Consider the following 25,534-nt stretch of genomic DNA (forward strand, 5'->3'; position numbering starts at 1 on the left):
AGTAGAGCGGTCACGTAGAAGGGTCAATAGGTCCATGCAAAAATTCATGGAGCGCAGGGGCATGGGCTTCATCAGACATGCATTGATCCAGGAGAAGGTTGAGGGGTACTACGAGAAGGACGGGGTGCACTTGTCCAGGGTAGGGATGGACATGTTCCTGCTTGACGTGCAAGAGGCGCTAGCTAGCAAAGGACATCAGTAACACCTATGGAGGGAAGGGGGGGCTCTGGCAGCGACGGAAGCCTCCCCAGAGCTGTGGCGGAGTTACAGGGCGATCTGGAGGCAGACGGGTACAGTAAGGGTACCTCTGCGACAGGCGGTACAGTAAGGGTACCCCTGTCCGGCACAGTAAGGGTGCCCGAGCCAAGGTCCACGAGCCGAAGGGGGTTCTGGGAAGACCGCGACGGCGCCCCGTTAGTCCTTCGGGCGGTTGGGGGGCCTGACCAACCGGGGGTGTGCCACAACACGCTCCGCCCCTGTCAGAAGGGGCGGGAGTAGGAGACAGATCACGTGACCCAGTGGATGATCTGAAAATAAATATGTGCCGCACTGCCGGGCATCGACCCACCGTGCGTGCTGGCTCACCAGGCGGGCGGAGCAGCGAGGGGCTGCTTGCCCTGGATCGCCCGTAAGATAACCCATTTATCGTCATACTTATGTTGTATGAAATAAACCTGCAGCAGTTCTTCACCCACAATGAAAGTGTCCGTGTAATCCTTGGGTGACGTCTGTGCATGCGTGTTGAATGAAGCGGATGACGGTGTGGTCACTATATAATTATAGTTCCCTAACCACTTCAAGCAACATGCCGGATGGATGAACGAACGTTCGTCAAATGCAGCAGAGCTAGAAAGCGTTATATTTTAGTTATATGTACGGATTAATTAACGGGAAGGAGTGAATTAAGGAAAACAGCAATCTACGAGGAGGGGCAACAATAACATTGAAGCAACTAAAAACACAATACCTCCAAAAAGTGCGAGCTGTCTGATATTAGAGGAAGTGGTGTAATAAACTTCTTGCCTACGAGCTTTCAAGTGGCAACAACAGATTTAGAATTAAGAACCAAATAATCCTGGCTCCGCCCTTAAACAAACTGTGTGAATCTGAGCAGTTAATTTAAGATTGCTGTGGTTCGGGGGTCGCTCAGAAACAGGACAGACGCGTTAAACATTTGATAAACAAGAAAAAAAGCGCTATAGAGGAAGCAGTGGGAGAAGAAATAGTACTGCAATCCGTTTGGGAGCAGCAGACGGGCATGGAGTGATTCAACTTAATCTGTGCTTGACCTGTGCTCAACAGCAAGCATCAGAAGTGACGTTTCGTATGGACTAGCCAATTAGGGACGCTCAGTGCTTAATTTGTAAACTATTTAGTCCAGGTTCTCAAATGTTTGTCAGAGGCCACACCTTCTTTTTCTCAGCTCCACCCGCTTACTCTATTGACTCCACCCACATCCTCAACTGGCACTGCTAAAAGTCAGATGTAATACCAAATCTGAATTTCAGCAAGTGAGCCTTCCTCATAATAAGGTTTTGATAGGAGGTTCCAAACATACACATTTGAAAAAGCAACTTCAATGTAATGAATTTAGGGATTAAGAATCGGAGGCCTAAAGTATTATAGATATTTTGGACTCGGGTTTTGTTGCAAGTCACACTAGAGAATATTTTTGCTCCGGAGCAAAATAGAGTACATTTTAAGCATAACCTTGTCCTAAAAATTACAAACATCGCTCAAAGGTGTTGAACAATCATGGACGTGCAACGCCCTGTTTGGGATCATAATGTAGCGGAGGCTTTAATAAAGGGTGATGATTCAGCTCAAAACGTATGAGTCAGACAATCCCAATGCACAAATGGGTGCAATGTCTGATATTTATGTGTTTCTCGCATCTGCATTGCTTGATTTTGCTCTCCAGAAAGTGTTCATCATAGTCGTTGAAATGTCATTCATAATTACAGTGAAATAACTGAAATGATGAAAATGGCACTCATAGGAATCTGAAACCTTGGCAGCTATGCGGTAGGTGTCAGGGTCACTGGGCGAAGGGTGCACTTCAAGTAGAGCAGAAGGAATTCACTGCCTGGCAAATTAAACTCTCCAATGTGAACCCTGTTGCCAAGAGAAGAGCACTTCCTTCCAGGCCTGGCTGTTCCGTAAGAAAAGACATTAGGAGAGGGGCTTCTGTATTTGGAACGCACAGAGATCAATGTTGAAATAAAATGGGGCACTGTGGGGTTTTGACACAGACTGCCAATGGAAGGGGGCACAGTGAAGGGATTGCAATGGGCTGCCAATGTAAAAAGAGGGCAGTCTGTGGCTTTCATACAGACTGCCAATTGAATGGAGGCACCTGATGTTAAATAGTCTGAGAGTGAGATACGGCACAGAGGGCTGGGCAGAAAGTGGTTAATCAGAACAGAAGGTGTTCTCTGCAACCATCAGGCCCTCGCTGTCCACAGAGAAGGCATCGCTCCCATAAACCCCTGCATTTCACATACACTGACCAGTGTGCCTTCATCTGGCCACTTTATATCCACCTGGGGGCACAAAATGCTCGCACCTCCCTCGCCTTGCCACCCCTTCGATCTGCCACCAGTATTTTAAACTACCCTCGCCCCTCACTGGCTGGCAGGCAGTCCTCGTGTCCGCATTTATTCCCCACTACACCCAAGCCCCTGTAATCTAGCGCCAGTACCACCCAGTGCATTGCAGCCCTTTCTCTCGGAAGTGCCCACGTCCTTTTCCCTTTACCAGTAGTGCCCACTGCCCTTCAGCCCTCTACTACCAGGGAAGTGCCAGACATTCGTTTCTGCCTGCATTCCCCATTGCTAGGGCCCCTTCTTACCGGTTAGCATTTCCAAATATCAACCATTGACTTCCCGGGCTTTAACTCGGAACTGCCCACACCCCTGTTTCCCGTTCTTTTAACCAGTCTCTCCGCCCCCCCAATGTCCTCAAGCCCCCATCTTTCCGCATGGAGCCCCCTTTGTCACACAGCCTGACTTCAGGGCTGATCGCTGCATGGCAGCCCCTGCTCCCTCTGAGTACTGCCCACTGGCCTGCCAGCGCCCTTGCTTGCCACTCTGTTCTCCCCACTCCTTCCGATGTCATGCCATGCTCACAGACAGGGGTTAAAATAACTTAAGCAAAAGCAGGGCAAGGCTATGACCTTCCGGCAACCTCGGAGCATTGCACTGCACACGCTGCCCCGCCCGACGCCGGTGGCAAGAATGTTGGGGCCTCAGTGCTGGGGCCTCTGAGGCTCAGATTGAGTTCTTGTGACCGTCAACACGTGCCAGTAAAAGCAGCATTTTCTTTTATTACTCACTGCGTGGTGGCATTGCCAGGACTGCAGGACTGGCTTAATAAGAGGCCTACTGCTGCGTCACATCATGCTAACTGGTGCTGCCGTGCTGGTGACTCGTGCGCAAGTGTGTGTGCGCTGAGGACGGGTGTGGTCCACCGTCCCTGGAATAAAAAAAAAATCTTCGGCCTGCCCACCAGCAACACTGCGAGTCTGTGAGCAAATCTCATCTGACGGGCTCTCTCTCTCTCAACACTGCACAGAACACTCTTCTTCACCGACGGACTCACTCCAGGGACTGACTGTCAGAGTGTGAACTGAACACTCCAGTAAGGCAAATACATTTAATTTATTCTTTGACACATGACGTATAGATTGCAGTGCAGTCATGCAGTTGTAGATCGGGCCCTGATAAAAAGGTGCTGGTGCTAAGCACCGGAAAGCACCAGCACAAATTAAGCACTGGGGACGCTGCAAGGAAAAGTGACGCTAAAGCACACAAATTGTAAGTATTGAGCGGGCTCCAAGCCCTTTTTGTAAACAATTGTGTCTAGAAAGCGAGACGCATGCGCTGGCAACCCTAACAAGCATCTGCAATGCAATAGGTCTCGCATTATTAAAGTTTGAGCTGTGTAGAGAGAGGTAGAGAGAGGTAGAGAGAGAGGTAGAGAGGTGTGTTAACTAAAAAGTCTTGCAGACATTGACACCTATGTGTCTGTACTTGGTGCATAATGCGTTTTACTTGTACAAAATGCAGCAAAGCAGCGTGCACAGTGCTTTCTTGCGGCAACACCCGGAGGTTTCAGTGTTAGAGCAGGCCCACCAGGGATCTGTGTCTTCCTGTCAGGCAGCAGGCATAGGGGGGCTTCGGTTCCTGTCTGGGAGAGACTCAGAGAATAACCCCTCACCCCCCCCCCCCCGCCAAACATGTGCTCGGTCTCCTAAAGCAAAGGCATATGTGGCCGAACAATGCACTAAACAGTTTCACAGTATTTTCCCGTTGTCACTTTGTGATGTTGTCTCGACCTATGCCGACCACGTGCCTCAGCAAGACCCCTTCAATTGTGGGAGTCACTCTCCTCGTTGTGTAGACTCTCCGCATTGCTGTAGACCCGTCCTTGTGGTGTGCGCCTTCATCAAGGTCCCACAGCATTGTGGTAGATGCAGTCCTTGTATTTTTCGTTTCTGTTGTCAGTCTTAATTTTAGCAGTAAACACAAATCAATTTTCAATGAGGTAATCACCCTTCCTTGAAACTGTACAATTCAATTTTTACTGGGGTAATCTCTTGACAGGATGTTTTGATTGTATTAAGGCAATTTAGGGGGTGGGGGCTAAACCCTGTTAGGTGAAAGTGGCTTTGACTGCTGCAAAACATTCCAAGGGGTATCCTACCCAATACCTGTTACAGCAAGAGAGCAACCCTTCACTTTCTAGAATCTAGAACATAAAAAATGGAACTGTGCTAACTAATGAAACGAAAGAACGTACGTAGGGGTTTAGGAAAGGCACACACCTGAGGGAAGTTCAGTGTTGGTTTGACTGCAGGGCACCACCATCTGTGTTGCTGTCTTGTAATCTTTCAGTGCGCCCAAGTGACAAAGATTTTGCTGTGACTTACTCTTTAAGCACTCGTGGCTCACTACTGGTTTTTAGGAGTACTTCAGGAGTAAGTCGCACATCCTCACTCCAAATTCTTTGTGTATTGGGCCCCTTACGTTTATTTGTTCCTTGGTACGACCAGTAGAGTTGCTTTTCATCGCGCCTAGTGGAAATTTCAAGTTGAGAGCGAGAGTTACAGTTTCTATCCGACCTCCTTGTTGCCCTGGAACATTGACTACCTTTTTCGTAGCCATTGAGACCCGGGTGGTAAGGTTAACACGGCGCCAGCCTTATTAACACCTGTTATGCCACTCCCCCATCACCCATAGAGCTTATTTCGAGCCAAGCGCAAAGGTCAGCTGCCGTGGGCAGTTGGACAGTTCTTGTTTCCATAAGTATAAAGCCCTCAGCCCCATTCCCAATGTCCAGTGAAAGATCGATTAGCTAACCAAACATTCCACCAGAAGCCAAGACCCTCCATTCCCAAGACACAACTGAAATCGGCTAGTAATTCCATCTTAAAGTCATTTTATATGTGGTTTGTGCCCTGGCATTTTCATTATTGTGAATGCTTTGTAAGGTCCTTGGATTGCCACTAGGGGGCGATAAATCGCAGAAGCTACAGGCACCTCTTCCTCTCCCCACTGCTCTCGACCCTCCACCCCTTCGGGCTTCACCATAGGGAATCTTCAAGCCATATAGAATATATATATGAGAAGCCGGGGAAATTAGAAAATCTTGGCATTCCGGGTTACGATAATTGTTGTAAGACATCCATATCGTTCATATTTGTCCAGCATGTATGTTTTTTTTCAGGTTGATGTTCTTCCAAGTGTGTTTTTTTGTTTTTTTAGACGAGGAGGCAGATCGGTTTTCTGCACGTTCGAATGGCTAGGAGGAGGGATTTCGGTGGCAGTTCCTTTCCACCTTTGCAATTGTGACAAAATGGCAACGCATTGCTTTGGTTCCGCTCCCATCCACCTTCAGGATGGGAAACTGTAAACGGCCGGCTGTGCCCATTGCAGGTAAAACGCCTAGTAATTGTGCCCCCTGCCCGCCCCCCACCAGATGAAAGAGTGCCAGAGCCCAGACAGGACGTGGACTCCTAACTGTAGGACGCTTTTACAGTTTAAATCAGAAGCTCGGGAGTGGTGCTTTCAATTATCACGTCTGTGTCTGGTCAAGATAATTGAAATCACATGACGGCCTATTGGTGTCTATTACGCGCACCAAGCACGTAGTAGACACCAATAGGCCATGGGCGGAGCAATGCGCCCGCCTTTGGCCAATTATGTGCAGTCATTCATTAAAGACGCACGCAAAGGCCAATGGGGTAGCACAAAAGCACACGCACAAGCGTGTGCGATTCCTAGGTCTGTGCTGAAACCCCTTTTCACCTACTAAATGTCTCACGCTGCGCAAGCACTTCTGCGCAGTGCAACGCTAGGCGCGAGACCAAAAAAGGAGTAAAAGTATTTCCAAACATATGGTCTGTAAAATGCAATTGCAATGAAGGTGTATTTTATTCCCATGGACGTAAAAGTGGAGGAGAGAGTGTTCCCCAGAGGCTGGTTCCACCCTTTTTAGCAAACAGGAGGTGCCTTCTGTATTGAAAAACAGACCCAAAGCATTTCCCATCTTAAATTGGTAGGTCAGGAAATACAAGCATATCTTGGTGTAAATTCGGGATGCAATATGTATGGGGCAAACCATGAGCGATCATGGTAGTTACTGAGTTAATCCTGAATGGCCCCTAGAGTGTTGTGGTCCCGATCGCGTACGGTGGGACGTATTGAATAAATAGCGTTGCGTGTGCGCTCTACGTCAGAGCCAACATGCGCAATGCCACCAAAAGCACACAAGCCTCCGAGTGCTTATTTCCAGGGCCACACCACCACGTGGAGTGCACCCGCACTCACAGTCAGCTGTGTAGCCGAGAATTGGCCGCAGCTGAATACCAGTAAACACCACACTTGGTACCCTCCACCTCCACAGTGTTGATGTATGGCGAGAAATACATGGGCAGGATGCCTTGTAAAATACAACTTTTTTACACATTCAAAGCCATTTATTCTTAGCACCCAAAGTTCAGTCTATTCTAGTTCAGCACTGTTTTTGCTAGCTGCTCCCTTGGTTCCCTCACAGTTCTGGTGGAGAGGACATAGGCCTGCATAAGCCCCTTTATATCGGTGGCTAGGAATAAGTCTACATAATTTTCCAGATTCTCCAGCACATAAAGATTTGTATGTTTTTACTGTGCAAAACTTTATTTGCATTTGATTATAAAAATAGTTTTTGAAAACCAATCACGCCTCTAAAAAATTTTTTTTTAAATCAATACCCCAGCAAAGTGTCTTATGCCGAAGTTATATTGAAAACTGTAATTACTGCCCGCAGTATGTTCAACCAGAAAACTTTAAAAATAACATTACAGCTTCTATATGGTGGGCCCATGTACACTAAGGCTGTAGTGTAGTTAATCAGTGGAGAGGTCTGGTGCAGCGGCCAGGGCAGCTGACTTCGGAGCACAGGGTTCATGGTTCGATCCCCGGTGCAGCTCAGCAGAATGTGACTCTGGGCAATAGCTCACTTAATTTCCACAACGGCCCCCAGCGCCTTGAGACCCGTAAGGGTGAGTAGTTCGCGCTTTACAAATACGGATTTATTTACTTATTTATAATCACCGTATGAGGAATGCTGGCTTTTCTAAGGCATCTTAATCCTCTCACCCTGTCAGCTGTGCTTCTGCACAGAAAAAATAACAACTATACAAATCCTCCAAAAGCTAGAAAACTCCACGAATGCCTCAATTTGTAGATACATCACTGAGGAATTGTAAATTCTCAGTCATGGTGAGATAGAATGAGTGAAGAGCATTTAATTTACCTCTTAAATTACAAACAGGGTCTTCGCTCACAAGCAATAATAGGCTTATTTCACACAAAAAAATGGCTTGTGTACGTAAAGGACCCGACGCTCTAAAGAAAATAAACACTTGACAAGCCAGCCTTCAATGTGGGCCGTAAAAACCTGCATTCAGTTCAACCTTTTAAAACAAATTCCAAAGGGTCAAAACTTAGTAACTTAGTAACTGTCATACAGTGCTCAGGCATATATTCTCAGTATAATCAGCTTCCACTTCCTTCTTCATACCTGATGTGGTTATTTATAGACAAAGAAGCGCACAAATGAGCAGATGCCACAAACACCGCAGCATCTTCTCTATAGCAACCGGTGCACATAACCATGTCTCGGGTACAAAGACCAAGGCAGTTGAGACAGTCATAAGGCCACAGTCAGCAATCCACGTGATAACTAGATGTGAAGCTTGTCTGAAGAAAAAAAAAAAACTTCCTGTAAAAGCTTCAAGGAATTTTAGAAAAATTCTACACAAAAACAACAAAATTCAGGCTACAATATAAGATGGAGTAGCAGCATAAACTTTGAAATGGCAGAGCAGAAACCATAGTGCCTAGTTCTGTGTGCCACTAAAGTGTAGAAAGTCCAGCATTAAGTCCCTGGTTCTTCAATTGATTATTTCAGGAGCAAAAAGATAGCTATCAGCTTGCTCTATCAATTTTTTATGTATCGCTAAACTCAAGACTTCTACTGACTGTTTTAAAAACCTTTTGGAAAGCCACACATAATATGCAATGCCACGATTCAGGAGGATTTACTATTTTTTTCTGTACTTTAATCTGCACTCCCACTGCATTCCCATAAGGGAAGCGGTGGGTAGGTCAAGAGACAAGCTAATTTTGTAAGTGTTCACATTTCAATAATCCCAAGAATGTTTTGAAAATTACTTGTAGAAGATTTTATACAGATAGGATTACAGAAATAGTGAAAATGTATAATAAGCTAGCAACCACGATTATCTAAGACCTGCATTGCCGCTATTGAATTCTTGAAAAGGTGGGTTTTTTCATGGGCCTGCCTTACAAAAGGCACCCAACCGTATCGGGGTGAGCCCTTCCATTCAAAATACATAACACAAACGCTGGTTATGCCACAGGGAGTCATGATGGACTTGTAGAAATGTACTACACAACAAACGGAACCAACATATGCAAACTTACATTTACAGGTTGTAAAACAGTTCGTGAAATACTCACTCCCACAAACACCCAGAGCAGGGGTAACCTATCACTCTGAAGAGTCTGTGAGGCAACAAGCTCGTGCACAACAAAACTCTTGAATACATCTTATTCCCCAACTTAATGAAACTTGTTTCATTAACCTTTGGTCTATTGATCACACATAGTTCTGTGTATCTACTGAGCTAATAAAATATTCCCATTTATGTGGGGAGACTTCCTATGGTCATTTTTCAGTATCTTTCTTCTTATCAAAAGACCTTCTTTTGGATGTAAACAGTTCACACACAAGACATCTGGGTAGATATTTAAACTAATGGAGACAGAAAAATCCATTAATGAAATCACCAGGCAATCTTACTAGGCAGAACAGACAGGACCAAAGGGATGAAAAGGTCTTTCAAAAGCAACAGCACTACCGCTGTGTACAACTAAAGGAAAATCCAGTGGGACGACGTAATGGGAATAACACATGAGCAACAACCGCAATACACAAAATGGAAGAAGCCCAAAAATAAGGCAATCCATCAACTTTGACAAATTGGCTGCTTCCTTCCGAGACAGACAAAGGGATGTTTGATGCATCTCTCTTTCAGCCATTCAACCGTTCTCGCCACTTGCCAATGGAGAGCTCTGGACATCTTTAGAACATTAGGAAACAAGCACTTTTATAGTCTGCAGTGCAGTTAATGAGCATCTTTGAGGGAGTCTGCTTTTGGCTGGCAAAACCACACTTAATGGTACACGCCTGCCATATTATATTATTCTGAGATTAAGCTAAAATAAATTGATATTTCTCAGCAAAAGCATTTTCCCCCACCTCTACCTGGGTTTGATTGATTCTGGGATGTTATTCGTCAGGAAAGAGAGGGCGGAGGCACATAGATCTTCAGAGGAACCTTTTGTTTTCTATGGTGTACGATCTAGTCCACATCTCTGGAATACATCCTGAAAGAGGATTGTAAACATCTAGGGCATCTACGATGGGCTGGGGAGACAAACGTGACCATTAGGGAAGTTAACTTTCATGGGGTGGAAGTGCCAACAATGGGCAATCAGCAAGTTTAAGAATTGACCTGTGTGTTGACGGTATCATCGGGCACTGACTCTAAGAAAAGGGCTGGAATGTGCAGAGTGCACCCTATCAGAGGTTTCCAAGGGTGAAAACGTAAGCAGTCAAAGCACCAGTGCTTCATAGTGCAGATTCCATGGGTGGCAGGATGGGTCCAGGCTTGGCAGGATGTCATAAGAGATCCTAAGGGCGGATTTGTCAATAGGTTGAAGGGGACCGAATAGGAGAAAAATAAAGAAAAAACAGCAGGAGAAATCAGGTGCAGTCATGGGCAGTGCAGGAAGTGAAAGCAGCTCCGCCACCAATCTGAACATAGAGATGCGATTCAAGTCGTTCAGCCATCCATGTAAGAGGGTGTAGATGCATGCTGGAACTCCGGCAGGCACAGGAGAGTCGACAAACAGGAGCTTAGTCATAAACAATCCCTTACAAGAGGAGGAGGCAATGAGAAGGAAACAAGAACAATTGGAAGGAGCAGCAATTAGGCCAGTCACGTAACAGACCGCAGGTGACACAGGCAAGATATTAAGCCATCTGCATCAGAAGGAGCAGAAGGCAGGAAGCATAGCAAAAAGACTGGTATGTTAGCGTTCAAGAGAATGGGTGACGCATGGAAAGGAGAAGGGAGAGAGAGTTTGATTAAATGATGGGTTAAAGATGTGAACAGCCCTGAGCTAGGCTACTACCCACTATATCAGCAACCCAATAAACAGATATATTGCAAAGAAACATATATACTCAGCCTTTTTTTTTTAAAAAAAGAGAATTTTAAAAGAAAATGGTCAATAAAAGAAAGTGAAAAGAGTGATGGGGTGTGGCTTAGTTAAAATGTAGCTAGTTAAAATGGCTCGCCATTGATCAGTATGTATGAGAAGAGACAGAGGACGTGACCGACGAATTGCTGTGAATATCACATTTCCCAAAAATGGAGAGTATATAGAGATTTACAGAAGGCAGCATGAAGGGCAAAGGGGGCGTAAAGCAGCGTGTGCAGTGGACAGGTACATGGCAGTCAGATTCTTAGGGTACCGAGACAGGTAGTCAGAAGAAGGTGTTGACTTTTATACGCAAGGCGTTTCGTGAAGAGCAACATTTTCGGCCGTTTCCAGAATATGATGGGGAAGGCGCAAAAAGAGTCCTGGTGGAATGCATTCAACATGAGGCACCGCCTAATAAGGATTGTCTCAGTGTTCGAAGCTTATTGAATTTAGTGACAACGTAGTAGAATGGTTTTCAGAAATAACAAGACATTTCGCTGTCATCCCTGAATCCTTTTTTGAGCGATTTAATGAAAAACAATTAGTTTGAAAGCATTTAAAAGGAAGAATATTAAAAATGCCCTTGTGAAAGAAGGTACTAACCTACTGGAAACAGTCCACTAATAAAAATACAATGTTTTTTCCTCCAAACTCAGAATGTTACTCAAAGGCCTCTGTTGTAGTACAAGTGCAAGGCATTCCAACACGGGTCCCAGACCACAGACCTTCCTTCATGAACCCCCAACACAAGACATTGTGAGCCCATCAGAAGAACCTATGTCATGATACCCTATTTTAACATCTATGATACAAGACGCATTATTACTAGCAATCGATGCCAGCAAGTTAAAATGTGACACTGCCGCCGAAGCCTTCATTATTCTCACAGCTTTTCAATATCTGCTCGAGACCCCTGGAACGCCTAATTGTGCAGTAAATAGTGCAATTTCAAATGTATGAGGACTAAACTACAAATCGGAAAACAGTTATCAAAGCAAGATCAAGGGGTGTCTCGGAAACAACTTGTGGATAAGTGGGACCTGGTTAGGCCTCAAAGGGGCGCAAGTCACTGGTCATGTACAGCTTCAGCTTAACCCTAGCCTGTGATGGCCTTAAGAGCTTGGACACACTGCAGTTCCCATTCTAGGATAATGGAACACAGACACCTGATTTGACACAACTTTTCTTGCTACATTTCAATGGTCATATAAATCACCAAACTGCAACTCATGATGCTTATAAAGGTCTCCTTTACTACAAGAACAAGCCTTTACAATGCAATGGTCTCGGCATTATTAAAGTTAGAGCTATTGGCATTGCTCATGACATTATTTTTGTTTTATGTTTTTGTTTTTAAAACATTTAAAGAAACAGCATTGTTATTTACAATGTCAATAGCTTAATCACTCTCAAATGCGAGACCTATTGCATTTGCAACCACACACGGAGCCACACACACAAAGCCACCCACACACACAGAGCCACTCACATAGAGCAACCCACACACAAATAGAGCCACCCACAGAGCCACCTACACACACACACACACACACACACACACAGAGTTACCCGCACACAGACAGAGCCACCACGCATAGAGCCAGCTACAAAAAAAGCCACCCACACAGAGCAAGTCAATCATACTGACAGGTTTTAGGTGTAGGTCAGTTGCTGTGGTATATATCTGGATACAATAACATCTCAGAGAGAAACGAGGGAGGGCAGCGACAGCATGCACACACAAACTGACCATTTACTGCCTGTGCATGCAGGAGGCTGAGAACACGGACCTCTCGCACCCAGAGGAGGCAGGAGAGGAAGAGCATTGATAAGCTGACCACTAAGTACGCGGAGGCTGAGAAGGAGCAAGGCTTACAGGCGAGACTGAAGCAGGGAGACACCGACTGCCTGTGCGAGTTGACAAAAAGAAGAGGCACTGCCTGCACCCAAGACTGAAAGGAATTCTGTCTGCACTGAGGGGTTGCTGCCGGGGGCTTGGCAGACAGGCTTTAAGAAGTGAAGATCGCTGCCTGCCCTCACAGACGGTTCAAAGGAGAGCCTTGCCTGCAGAGGAGCAAGGGGACGCAGCCGCCTGCTCCTAGGGGCTGAGAGGTGCTTGCCTGCACGGACACAGAGCAGTGACTTGTGCCTGAGAACAGGAGCCCGTGAGGATCGAGGCAGAAAGGAACAGTGAACCCTGTGGCCACAGCAGGCACCTGGAGAAAGAAGACAGGCCGGGAAACTCGCGAACCCGTCCTGCCTGCTGCACTGCTCTAAAGCTCTGTTCCCCGTGGAGCCCCTGCAACCCGAGCCAGCATCACCCTGGTGCACCTGCCCTGCCTCAGACCCTGCTTCTGCCTGCTCGCTCTCGATGCCTCCTGTGACCCTCGCCTGACTGCTGCCTGCGCTCCTGCCCCCGATGGTCCGCCGCAGAGGCTGAAGCAGTGGTCCCGCTTGTCTCCGGATGTTACACGATCCCGAAAACTGTTAATTTCTTATAATGACAAATTATGAATTTACCCCCATTTGCCTAACTGAATGCTTGTTAGGTGATGTGCCCCAGCATCCATTCCTTAAATTGAAGGCTGACTCAGTCTCTCAATCCCATCACATCTCGTAACCCGATCAAAAAATAAAATCCTAGAACCCTGTTCAAAACCTCAACAGAGGGCATAATAGTATCGACAGCACGATACAACGTCCTCTCAAAAACCATCGATGCACCCAGACCTACTATGGGAACATTTTGAGATATTCGGCGTCCCCACTTACTTAAACATGTCTAGTTATTCGCCATGCGTCAAATACTGACAGTAGGTAATGGGAGAAGCAGTCAGTATAAATGAATGATATCGTAGGAGGCTGCAGTCTGCAATAAATATGATCCGTGGTATCGGGAGCTGCGAACAACTAACAACCTATCTGTGATCAGTGTCGCCTCCGATCTCTGACATTGGTAGCCTGCCAGTGTTCAGTGGATAGGTATCAATTTCTACAACCGCCGATAACACAAAGCAATATCCATGGCCGCGGAGGGCCTATGTGGGCTGGATTCTCACCCCCAGCTCGGAACGGGCGCCTCGTAATCCCAATAGTTGCGGCTCCTCAGGCTGTTCACCTCGGCGTAGACCCGGGCCCTGCTCCCGGCGGCGGGGCCGGGCATGACAGGGGCTGCTCCCCGCGGTGGCAAGAGGCAGCAGGAGCGCAGGGGCAGGCAGCCCAGTAGCGGCGCGGGGAGCAGCAAGAGGCGGCGAAGGGCCGGGCAGGGAGGGAGAGGGGTGCCGGGGGCTTCAGGCGGTGCTGCGGAGGGAGGGACCCGGAACACAGGCTGAGAGTGGCCGGCGGCCAACTAGTCGGGAACGAGAGCGCGCCACCTGGCGGACAGGAGGAACGATTGACCAGCGAGACGGGTAAAAGAAGGAGCGCCTTCCAGCCAGAAGATGTGGAAACAGCACTGTGACTGTGGCGTAGCGTAGTAAATGCCGAAGATACAGAAACTCGAAACACAGTCAGGAGAACGTCTTCAATGCAGAGGGAGCGCGAAGGGATGGTGCTACACGAGAACGTGTAGGGCACTGCAGTCAGTAAGGTTGGGCACTGCAGTCAGTGTTAAAAAAATCTATACAGTCCGGAGCAGCCCCCGTAGCGAAGCGAGTACTCTTAAAATAACGCCAACAAAAATAAATATTAACCGCCCACCACGTCCGTCTATGCAGAAGGTCTCCTGTAAGTAAATTCATTTACCTATCCTATCTCGGAACCATGCGCGACCGTCACTGGGGAAGTGATTCTTGAGACAGGAGCATTCGCTGATCAGAACTCACAGCCCCCTCGGCGCAGATCTCCGTCAGAGGTGCAGCTGCCGATGAACAACGCGTAGTTTAACACTTGCATTGTTTAATGGAGTGCGGTACCCCGTGGGTGACACCCCCGCTCCCTCCGCCCCACCGATCTCGGTGGGCTTGAGCATCTGGACTGCGGATCTGGAGGTCGCGAGGAACATTTCTCCCTTACCACTGCCTTTCTCCGAGGCGAAGCAGAAATGCCTCGGAGAAAGGCAGCGGCGCTTTCGGATTCGGGGGCGTGTTCTCCTCTTGCCATTGGCTGGAGGAGATAATTAGAAAAGTTGCAAAAAACACGCCCCCGAATCCGAAAAGGACGAGCCCTGTTCGGAGTGACGAACCTCTTCTCCAATGGCTGGCCAGCATTCAAGAGGCCAGCCAATGGAGAAGAGGGGAGAAGAGGGGCGGGTTCAAGCCCCTCTTCTCCAAGTCATTAAATCTCGCGAGCGAGACTGCGCAAGCGCAGCCTCGCTAGCCGAGAGCTAAAAAGCAAGATAGAATGAAAGTTCTTTTTAACTGTCTATCAAAACTAGCCTACTGCAATATAGTCAATGCCGGAGCTCACAAAAAATTAGACTTCAACTCTAGAGAATCCAAAAGCGGGACGATCAGATTTGCCTCGATTGGATGAAATCTGCTGACATCACACAGACTTCTAAAGAGCACCACTGGCTCCCAGTAGAGCAAAAACAAAAGTAGTAAAAAAATATATCTGCACTTCACTCCAACCATACTATCTCATTAGGAAGCTCAAATCTCATCACAACCTTCATGCTTCAAAATTAAGAAAGATGGAGGGAAAGCCATTTGAGTGCAAAGATCCAACTGCTGGCATATTCAAGGAAGCCTCGCTTTAGCGACCTAGAAATTCTAATGGCCTACGCCAGTCCAGGGTTGACAGAGCCACAAAACTTGGAATATTAATATGTTATCGAAACTTTAAGTCCCAACCACCGCTCAAGAATGTAGTAGAGCCTCACAAACTTACAATCCCAGTGCTGCCAAGTGTCCTGCGTGTGCTGCACACAAAAACATAAATGGCACAAGCACACCCACCATGGCAATGATGCTCAACACTCATTTTAGCAAACCTGGGGGTTCAACTTCACTACAGCAGAAATGCCAATGTTAAACATTAGGTAAAAGTGTAGAGAAAAAGGTAGCAGCGCAGCACAATTTTATCTGTCATACAGTGGAAATAAAAAAAACTGTGCAGGTTAGCTATAAATCTCACACAGTTCAAAACAATTGCCTTAGGCTCTTCACTCCGTGTCAAGGTGCACTGCCAACAATGTGCTGAAAACATCCCTCCAAAACTGCTGCAAATTAATAGGAAACAACTGGGAATCTGGGGCAATCTAGTCATGTTCCCGAACACGCCCAGAGGTACATGCCCGCTGCTTGGTCCCCAGCCTTGCCTTGGTGTTTGTTTCTGCATCTGCCTCACCGGTTATGCTCCTGACTTTACTCCAGCCGTCCCCGCTGGAAGGAGGTGCTGCTTTCTTCACACTTGTGCTGTTACAAACTTAGGTGACAGCGATGAGAACCAAAGATGCCGTTTGACCGCAGAAACACCCTGGATACAAATGAAACACAGCAATCGTGGCTGAGGCCTATTTTCGGCGAGTGTTTCACCGTAAAAATATGTAGACCCTCAGACAGAGTGAGAAAATAAACATAAACGGGAAAGAGACAGAAAACACATAATTTTTAAAAAAACACACACATACACACAAATACCAGACTGGTGCCACTTTAAAACTAAAGCACATGGAACAATCGAATTGCAAACGATTTGTTAATAGGCAAACGTGCGTCAAGTTGCATCATAAAGTTCGTTCATAATCTCGGTGGTTGGCTTCGGAGCTAGCCTGCTACAAGAACAAAACACTCCCAAACAAGTCCAACCACGGAGGCGGAAACGACCGATTCAGAGTCCCACGTGAAACCAACAGTCAGCAGAAGGACGACGCATCGTTTCCAGCCACGTGAGATACCTTCACGAGCGCGGCACTCCACGTTCACCCTACATTTGGCACGTTAATTGCCGTATTTTGAGTCTTGGCAGTTGGTATTCGTTAATTAATTCCGGATTTTTTAAAAAAGCACAGGCCGCATGGCATCGAGCGCAGCAGGTCAGATAAGCAGAAGGCGAAGTCTGGGAAGCCAAGATACTGTGGTACTAGTTTCAATAAAAGACTCTTTACGGTTAGCGAGGATGAAAATGTCTGTGTTTTTTCTTCAAACTGAAAAAGTAAGTGCCAGCCAGGTGCGTGTAATTAAATAGACCTAAAAGAGGATTCATTGCTAATCCAACTATATTTTTACGTTGCTATAGTGCTGCTCTGAGAATCGCTATTAGGGAGTATTTGTGGCATGTTTAGTACCAAAGGCAGAAAATGGAAGCCAGTTCACCCGGATTAACTGTTACTTAATCATCCAGAAAGTAACCGCACTGAAACCTCATGTACATCACCAAGTTACAGGATCCTTTAGTGAGCACTGAAATTTCAGCGATGGACCCCAACTCAAGACCTTGAAGCCTATCACGTCACTAAGCATCCTTTAGTGACCACCGGTATTTCAATGACTGACCCTAGATCACACTGTGATCTCCCCTCTATGAGATACACCATCTATTGAATACACCTATCTGGCAGGAGCCGCACTGACAACATAGAATTCTCAGTAAACCTTACATAACATAGCGTACATTTGGCTAAAAGTAAGACTTGGGTTGTTTTCAACCAATAAGGTGATTTTCGTTTTTTTTTTTTTTTAAATGCCAAATTCAAATCTCTATGATGGAATGGACACGTGGCCTGGTGCAGGTGTGCCACTAGACGCTGTCAATCAGACTGCAGCACACCTCCCAGGCTGAAGACTCCTGATCACGTCAGCATTCCATAAGAGTGTCACATGCTCAAGTCTTGAATACATTGGCAGATTATAGGTGCGTCCTCCACTGATGGACAGGAAACATTTATCGCATCTTGCAGAGATACTCACAACCTGCTAACAGATCAAACATCTAGTCCGACAAGACAGACACGAAAGACGAAGCAAGTCAACTCCGGAAAACAACCCATCATGAGTGAATGCATGGAGCGGTGTACACAAGAAAATATTTACAGGAGTCCAGGCGTGCAAAAAAGAATCATTGTGCACTGGTAATTGTAAAACAGGAGCGTCCACTGTAGGCCAAGGTCGGCTGGATTCACGCCAGACTTTCAGGATAACTACCAAAGACGTAAATGATGGCCATTAACATTCAGTGCATGTGCCGTTGTTAATTTCACGTTCTGAAAAACTGGCATGGACGTGGCCTTCCTGGACCTAAATTGGTCACCCCACTTTGTAAGAAATCAAAAACAGTTAACTGTTGACAAGAGGTAATGTTCACAGGGATCATCATATAAACAAGAGATCGTAAATTTTAAATCCCTCTACAAGTATACAGCATGTACACTGCATAAATCAATTGGTATCCACATGCTTCAGGTGCGCAGTGCGAAATAACACAGCTTTGATAACGATAGACAAAAGAAATAAAAAAAATTAAAAAAAGACTTTTCTTTGCTGAAATTAGGTTTACAATTAAGGCTTTGAGAAAAACACCTCAGAAAAGCATTAGACTTCAGCCAAACATTTTTTTTTTTAATTCAGGTACAGTGAGGAAGATCCTCCTCCTGTGGGAATTTGGATTCTTTTGTTTGTCCAATGTGCAACAATTCTGGATGCACGTTGGGCTCCGCTGGTATACATGTGGACTATGTCACCGGGAAGCCATTTAATGATTCTTGGACAGAAGGGAAACCACAACAGGTTTCTATGAATTACTTGGCTCAGAAGAGCCTGCCCCAATTTTTGATCAGCGGGGGCATCCCTGAAATAACAAAAGACTATCTGCAAGAACTCATGTAATCGTTCTTAGCTACGCCTGGAGCCCATAACGGGTTTCCATGAATATCTTGGCTCACAAGACGATGCCACAGTTTGTGATCAGCAGCAGCTAACCTCCACATTGGGCGAAGCCCCACCTTGCCTGGCAGCCTAGGCGGAAGCGTTTTAGGACTAAACCCATGTGGATTGCATTGTTAAACACTGCAGGGCGGGTATCACTGTTTGAGTGTGCCACTCTTGGCATGCTGCTTCTGTGTATTTATTTATTTGCACATGGGTGTTCCAGGCAAGCGGCCACCGATACCGATCAGGCTCAGTAGTGTATTGACCTCGGTCCTTCTGCATTCTTTTCAAACAACAATCCTGACCTTTCACTGGGTACCAAATTCTTCAGAGGCAACCTCGTCCCCGGGCAACCTCACCTCACTCTCGAAACAGGAACATCTTCCAATTTTACCATGAATTTCTGACATTCCCAGCCAGAGGAACATGCCACAAATTACTCAAAGAAAGGCTTGGAATTTATGTTGAGCGAAAGTTCCCATTAATCTTTTTAAACGTAAAGTTTGTGACTGATACACGGTCCAATCTTATATGAGCTCGATCCAAATAAAAAAAATAATAATAAAACCAGGATACTCATGAACAGGATTTTAACACTCACCGCCATGAAACGGATTAAAGTTAAATTGACGAATCCATGTGTCCACGGACTAGAAAGAGCTAATATGGAAACCATGTTTGCAAAGCTCTTCACCCTAAAAGTATTTATAGGCAGAATGTGTCACACACACGCCCGATCGAGAAGCGCTTCCATTAATTACTTTATTGGTAAGCACTGACATAGACTATCAAAGGGTCTTAGTAACATAGCTGCCGGCTTAACATGATTTTTATGGAGGAACAGTGCTTGTTGAGAAGTAAACAACAGTGAACAATACAATAAGTATCCAGATGCTGGCCGGCGCAAATACTTTCCATTTCTCCACTCACCTTCAAATGCCAGCTCTATAGAATTCTACATGTAGAAAGGTCCAATAACATATTTCATATAAAAAAAAATCGAAATATTGCACTTCCAGAGTGTGGAAAGCCCTGGAGTTTGATTATGAAATCAAGATCTACTTTCTTCCACCGTATGTCAAGCACATGCATTCGATGTAACACATTCCGCTGTGTTGTTCAGACACCACTGTCCTCTCAAACTAAGTGAGACAACGCACTCCTTGTGGCCTCCCAAACTCAAAGCCATCCCTGGCCACACAACAGTAGAGTGGAGGCAAATAAAGTAAAGATGAACACCCATCAAACAGAAACTAAGTAACAAAAGTGCTCCTTGCTGAATGATAGTTAAGTAGAAAGAATAGGAGGATGAATAGATAAGCCTATTTTAAAATGATGAAAAGCCATCACTCGCCCTTGGGTGACCCCCTCCTTGCACCAGCATGGCTAGTGTGAGCCACTACCTTCAAGGAGGAGAGCCCTTAAGGGGTTTTCCTGAGACAGACAAGGCCTGGGTCTCGGCTGACAAACGAGTGTGGGAGCATATGTTGATTTGTCCATACATCCTTTATTCTTTCAGTAAGGTACCCACACTCGCCCAACATTAAGAAAGAAGTCCTTTTGCGAGTTAGTTCCACAACCAAAAAGGCACTTTCACTGGAGGTGCCAGGCTAAGGGCTAATGCAAGAAGACTGCACAACGCTGCACAACGATATCCTCTCTGTAAAATGTTACCATATCGCACCCCTAGCTTGGATATTCCCTTCTTCTGGGAAGCGAGAAATTACTCTAGGGTGCTCAACTATTTAAATTCGATATACACAAATTAATCTAATGTGGACATCTTGAAAATATCGCACAAACCAACACGGGGCAACCAAGCAGGAAGTCTAAAAGTGCACCTAGGCACAAACTTGCTAACTCCACACACCCATCAAGTACACTTACAAAGCGGAGCCAATTCTACACAATTCGGAATATTACTATCCCCCCCCCCCTCGAAATCCCATTCATAAAAGACTCAAACACAGTCTGTAAATGCTGGCATCACAGAACACATTCAAACAACCACAGCCTTTGCTAAGACAAACCCCCTTAATACACTTAGAGCTACTTGCACGAATTCTTGTTTTGGCTGCTGAACTGTATGAGATTTGATGATCAGGCACTAAGGGCTGACATGCCCTATGGGAAGATTCTGAAAGAAATACACAATAAGCATATTCTTAATAGGTTTTGTGCACGGATGCCGGTATATTTTCGAGTTGGGTATATTTGCTATTTTAGCACACTGTATGCCACTGGTATGGCCTCTTGATGCGGGGGTCCATCAGAGAATCAAACTGGGCCGGACACTCGCAGGAAGCGGCATGGTAAATGCACCCCTCCTTTTCAAGTACAGCACCCTGGCTCACCGGCAGGCCTTGTATAAATCTTTCACGCCACTTGGCAGCAGGTCAGGCTAGAATGGAAATGTCTCAGGAATTATTTAAAGCTGCACGCCGGCCAGGTGCACCGGCAATGCAAGACACCCGAAATAGCATCAATCGCAGCCCCAGATTACAGCATCAGGAGTTAAACTGTGTCCTGTCTTACACAATGTGTGCAACTCCACATCAAGGCAATGAGCCCATAATCCCCGGCCCTGCATGAACGTCAGCGCTGGTTCTCTTGAAACGCTGAGCTCCGCACCAGCACAAGGGGCGTGCGCACCGGGGAAGAAAAACATTTAAATAAAAAGGCAAAACAGATTTAAACAAAGACAAAAAAAAGAAATCACAACACTTGAAAGGTTAAGAGTAGTAATAACTCATCTACTGGGCATACACCGGATTAGGAAGAGTATTTTACTGACTGACGATCACCGCCTTCAGTAAATGTGGCAGATAATAGAGGCCTTGTGTTTGTGTAGCATGCAACATGGTCCTGTTGTGATCAAATGCAATATTGTACTCCAGAAGGACTATTAAACATTTTAAGTGGCCATGCCCACTGGATGTACCGATCACCACTGTAACTGCTGAAATGAAGGCATTTATGCTTAAAGAACCACTTCAACTTCAAATGTGACATCTACATTCTTCCAATGTGGACATCAGAAATGCACCTTCAAAAACCAAATTTCAAGTGTACATGACACAAACAATAAAAATACAAGCCTATCTGAAAAGGAGCAGATATATATCGCAGACTGTACGGTAAGAGAATGTGTGCTCTATTCATAGGATACGTTCTAGAGGGTGTCCTCAAACTCGCAAGCATTACCTTTTTTCTGGTTGATACATTCTTGGCCAGACAAGATTTCTTCAGAGACATGTAACCGCCAATCACTTCAATCTCGTCGACAGTGGGGTATCGTTTTTTTAACAACGTGCCCAGTTCAGAGTACGGGGCATCAGACCCACCAGTGGATTTGATTTTTGAGCCACCATCATCCTCTTCATCTTCCTCCTGCTCCCTGCCAAGCCCACTTAAGGTCTCATACTGGGAAATCACTGGTTTTCGCTTGGGCACTATGGTAAACGTATTGCCTCCTTTGAAATGAATTTCAGATGGTCCACTGTGCGGTCGGTAGGAAGGGGCAAAAGAGCCAGACTTCGAATCTGATTTGGCCTCTCTGTCCTCTAAACTAACAAGGTCATCGATATACGTTACAGGAAGCTCAGCTTTGCTTAACTCCTCACCATGTATGCTGGTTACAGGAACCATGAAATCCTCCTCTGGCTCATCATCCTGAAGGCTACTGAAATATTCAACCTCTTCAGGCTGAAAAGCAGATGAACGGCTCTCTGTGGGGGATGTTATTAGGCCACTTGACCAGTCAAAATCGGAGAGCGACGGGTGTACAAGAGGTGTCTCTTCTGCTGAAGACTTTCCATTCAAGAGTGTTATTCCAGCATCATCAAAAATACGCTTCTTTGTCAAAATAACTGGAACATCATCTTCACCATAATGGCTGCCGTTCTCGTGGGGTGAAAATATTACCTCGGTTTGGTGACTGGCAAAGTTGGAAGCACCATCAGTTTGGTTTGGCTTTTCAGAAGACTTTTTCTCTTTCAGGAGCTCCTGAGCAGGCAGGGACGTCTCAGACCTCTTCTTCGGAATGAAGACAAATGAGTTTTTTGACTGCATCCTAATGTTTGCCAGCGCTTTTGCTTGGATGTCGCCATCTGGAATGCTGCCAATATCTGGCTTAGGGGCTGGTTTAATTTCAAACGTGCTGTTGGAGCTGGTGGAAGAAGATACCCTGTGCTGTTGATTTGGAGTGGCACTGGCTGAAGGCTCTTCATTGTGGGTGAATGCAGCAGTTCCCGACGTTATGGCACTTGGTTTGGAAGAAAATTTGGATCTTATCAGATCAATCTCAGACTTTGGCCTCCATGTCTTGGCTCCCGTGGGAATCTCATGTGCGTTAGAAGTGGGTGGTGGTGGAGCATGCCTAAGACCCCCTGAAGTCCTCCCCAAACTAAGATACTCCTTTTTAGTCTTGGATAGAAGGTCGTGAACATTGACAGGCTCCTTGTGTATTGCCTCAAGCTCAGAATGTGATGCATGTCCATTTGTAAGGGCTGTGCCCACTTTGGGGACACGCTCATCACTTTTGGGAATGCTGGCTTGTGAATTGAATGTTGTTCGTGGATTGACTGTGATTGTATTGTTCCCTGTCTTTTGGGAAAAGTCCTTCAGCTTGGAATGTGGCTGGGGTTGGTTGACAAGCATTGTGTAGTTCTGTAATCTCTCCTTGAATGATGGGATGCTGGGGGACACCGCGATGTCCTGTGCTGGCTCCGACACATCTGGGGACCAGGCCTCAAATGGAGATGATGGGGAATAAGAGGTAACAGAGCCCGGAGAAGACAAGGGGCTGGAAGGGGTTAGGACGGGTGACAGGCCTGGGCTGTGATCTAAGGTTGGAGTGGACATGGACCGTGCCGGAACGTGCTTGGAACTGTAGCCCTGAGAGTCCTCATCAAAGCGTTGGAAATCATCACCAAAGCGAAAGGCACCCTCAACAGTCCCGCACTCCCCCTTGCCAGGCGCAGACTTTGGCAGGGCTTCTCGAAGCTTGGGGTAGTGGTCTCCATCCAGAAGGCTATCAGTGCTGCGGGAGCGCTGGGGCTTGGGTTTGCCCTGGTTGAACCGAGCTCGAAGTCTGCTGACACGGCCGGGGGGCTCGTCGAGAGGTTCGGAGGCAAGCAGGTCTTCATGGCTGCGGCTCAGGGGCTCATAAATGACCACCTCAGAGGCGCGGATCTCTGTCACCTTGCTGCCCCGGCGGGACAGAAGTTCTTCCAGGGGGTTGGTATTTGCGCTGGCACGGCCGCCTCCGAAGTAGTCGCTGTCGGACTCGATGATGAGGATGTTTTCTGCGCGGATGGTGCGGATACCTGGCACATGACTGTACAGGTCAAGCAGCTGCTGGATGGGGGTAGCTGGACCGGAGGTGGGAGAGCCCAGGTGGGGTTGCTGCTGCCTTCGACGCCTTTCGTGCTCCAGCCGGATGAAGGGATTCTGGCGAAGGGGGCCAATACTTTCCTGCAGCACACCCGGCTCAGCATCCGCCGTCGGGCTCCGAGGAGGGTTCCGGGACGGAGATCTGCTGCGGGAGCCAGGGTACCCATGACTGGGGGATGTCTCTCGGACAGTGCCGGTCAGCTTAGCCCGCTTCCGTTCCAGGATGGTGCGCTTCCAAGCTGGCATGGCCCGACCTCCGGCCGGCTCTGGGCTCAGCGCCGCAGACATGGTGCCGCTACACAGACTGAGAGAGCGGCGAACCCGGCCTGCGAACGCCGCCCGCTGTCACTGCGGCTGGTCAGGCACTGGGTGCTCACCTGTGCGGGGCGTGCCCCTGGGCGCAACGTCACACTAACCACGCCCACATTGGGATCTTTCCAACCAACGCATATGAACTTTCATTCTTTGTCCGCCCAGTATGCCTCCGTCATACCAGAATGATCCCGCCCACCGCGGTACTTTGATCCGGTCCACTTTGATGCGTCCCCGCCCATCAAGCATGTCTGTTGAGACAAACCACGCCCGCTGATTGATAAACAGTGAACACTCTGTGCCAATCCGCCCATAGCCAGGGCTGTCATGATCTGACCCCGCCCAGTGAGAAATATGGTCGCCATGTTGGAACGGAAGTCTGTATATAGAAGTGTGTTATGAGCAGGTCAGAAAGATGGACAAACTGGCCGCTTTTAAGTTAGTAAATATATCGCCGTCAACACACTGTTGTACATATGTTCTTGTAAATAATAACTCTATGGTAGTCAGCTGTTGTCTACTCTGTACTATACTTGCCAACTTTTTGGTACATCTGTTATGTCATGTTTAGAATGTTGAGTTGGTATTTGAATGATGTCATAGAACGTTGTCAGCATTCTTTACCTCCTCTTTTGACTTGTGAGCCTCGTTATATCCTGTCTGCTTGCAGGCCTTAATTATAAATCAATTCTTTCATCCTAAACTCACTTCGTGACTTCATTCTGTCGCAACAATTTGGCGACGATTTTTGTGAGTATTTTAAGGATCTACTGGAATTGCTGTTGAAGGCTTGCAGAGGAAGACTTAGAAAATCGAAAGAGAAAACATATTCGGGTGAATACCCATGTTTTCAGACTTTGTGGAAGAAAAGAGGAAGGTTGGTTCAAAAACTTTTAAGCGTGTACTTTGCGTTTTCTTCAAGCAAAATTTGTTTAATTTCAGTCAAGTGCACTGTGCTTACCGTTAATGTAACGGTAGATTCCAACTGATTTTCCTTGTGCGTGGCTCCTGTCGAACTCCTGCTGAGTGTGAAGTGCAAGCAAAGAAGTACACGCGTCATCACGTTATGTGCGCATACGCGCAAGAAGCCATTTTGAGGTCAGGCACAATTAATGCTACGCGCATATGCTTTGAGTTTTCTTGTCAGTTTCTTCTGTGAATGCAGAAAGAAAACCGAAAGGA

General features: G+C 46.6%; 1 protein-coding gene across 2 annotated transcripts in view; it reads right to left on the minus strand.

Annotated features, from left to right (window-relative positions):
- The window catches only part of TPRN (taperin), a 144,754-nt gene extending 120,320 nt beyond the window's left edge, over positions 1 to 24,434 (minus strand). The window contains exon 1 of one of the 2 annotated variants that reach the window (XM_085610076.1): positions 21,851 to 24,433. In XM_085610076.1, the coding sequence (XP_085466202.1) occupies positions 21,851 to 24,328 (2,478 nt within the window). In that variant the 5' untranslated portion in view covers positions 24,329 to 24,433. Of the gene's footprint in view, positions 1 to 21,850 lie in introns of both variants that reach the window. The other variant, XM_085610078.1, reaches the window with a different exon arrangement.
- Between the last annotated feature and the right edge of the window lie 1,100 nt (positions 24,435 to 25,534).

This window comes from Triturus cristatus, chromosome 1_2, assembly GCF_964204655.1.
Source record: "Triturus cristatus chromosome 1_2, aTriCri1.1, whole genome shotgun sequence".
In the NCBI taxonomy this organism is placed as follows: Eukaryota; Metazoa; Chordata; class Amphibia; order Caudata; family Salamandridae; genus Triturus; species Triturus cristatus.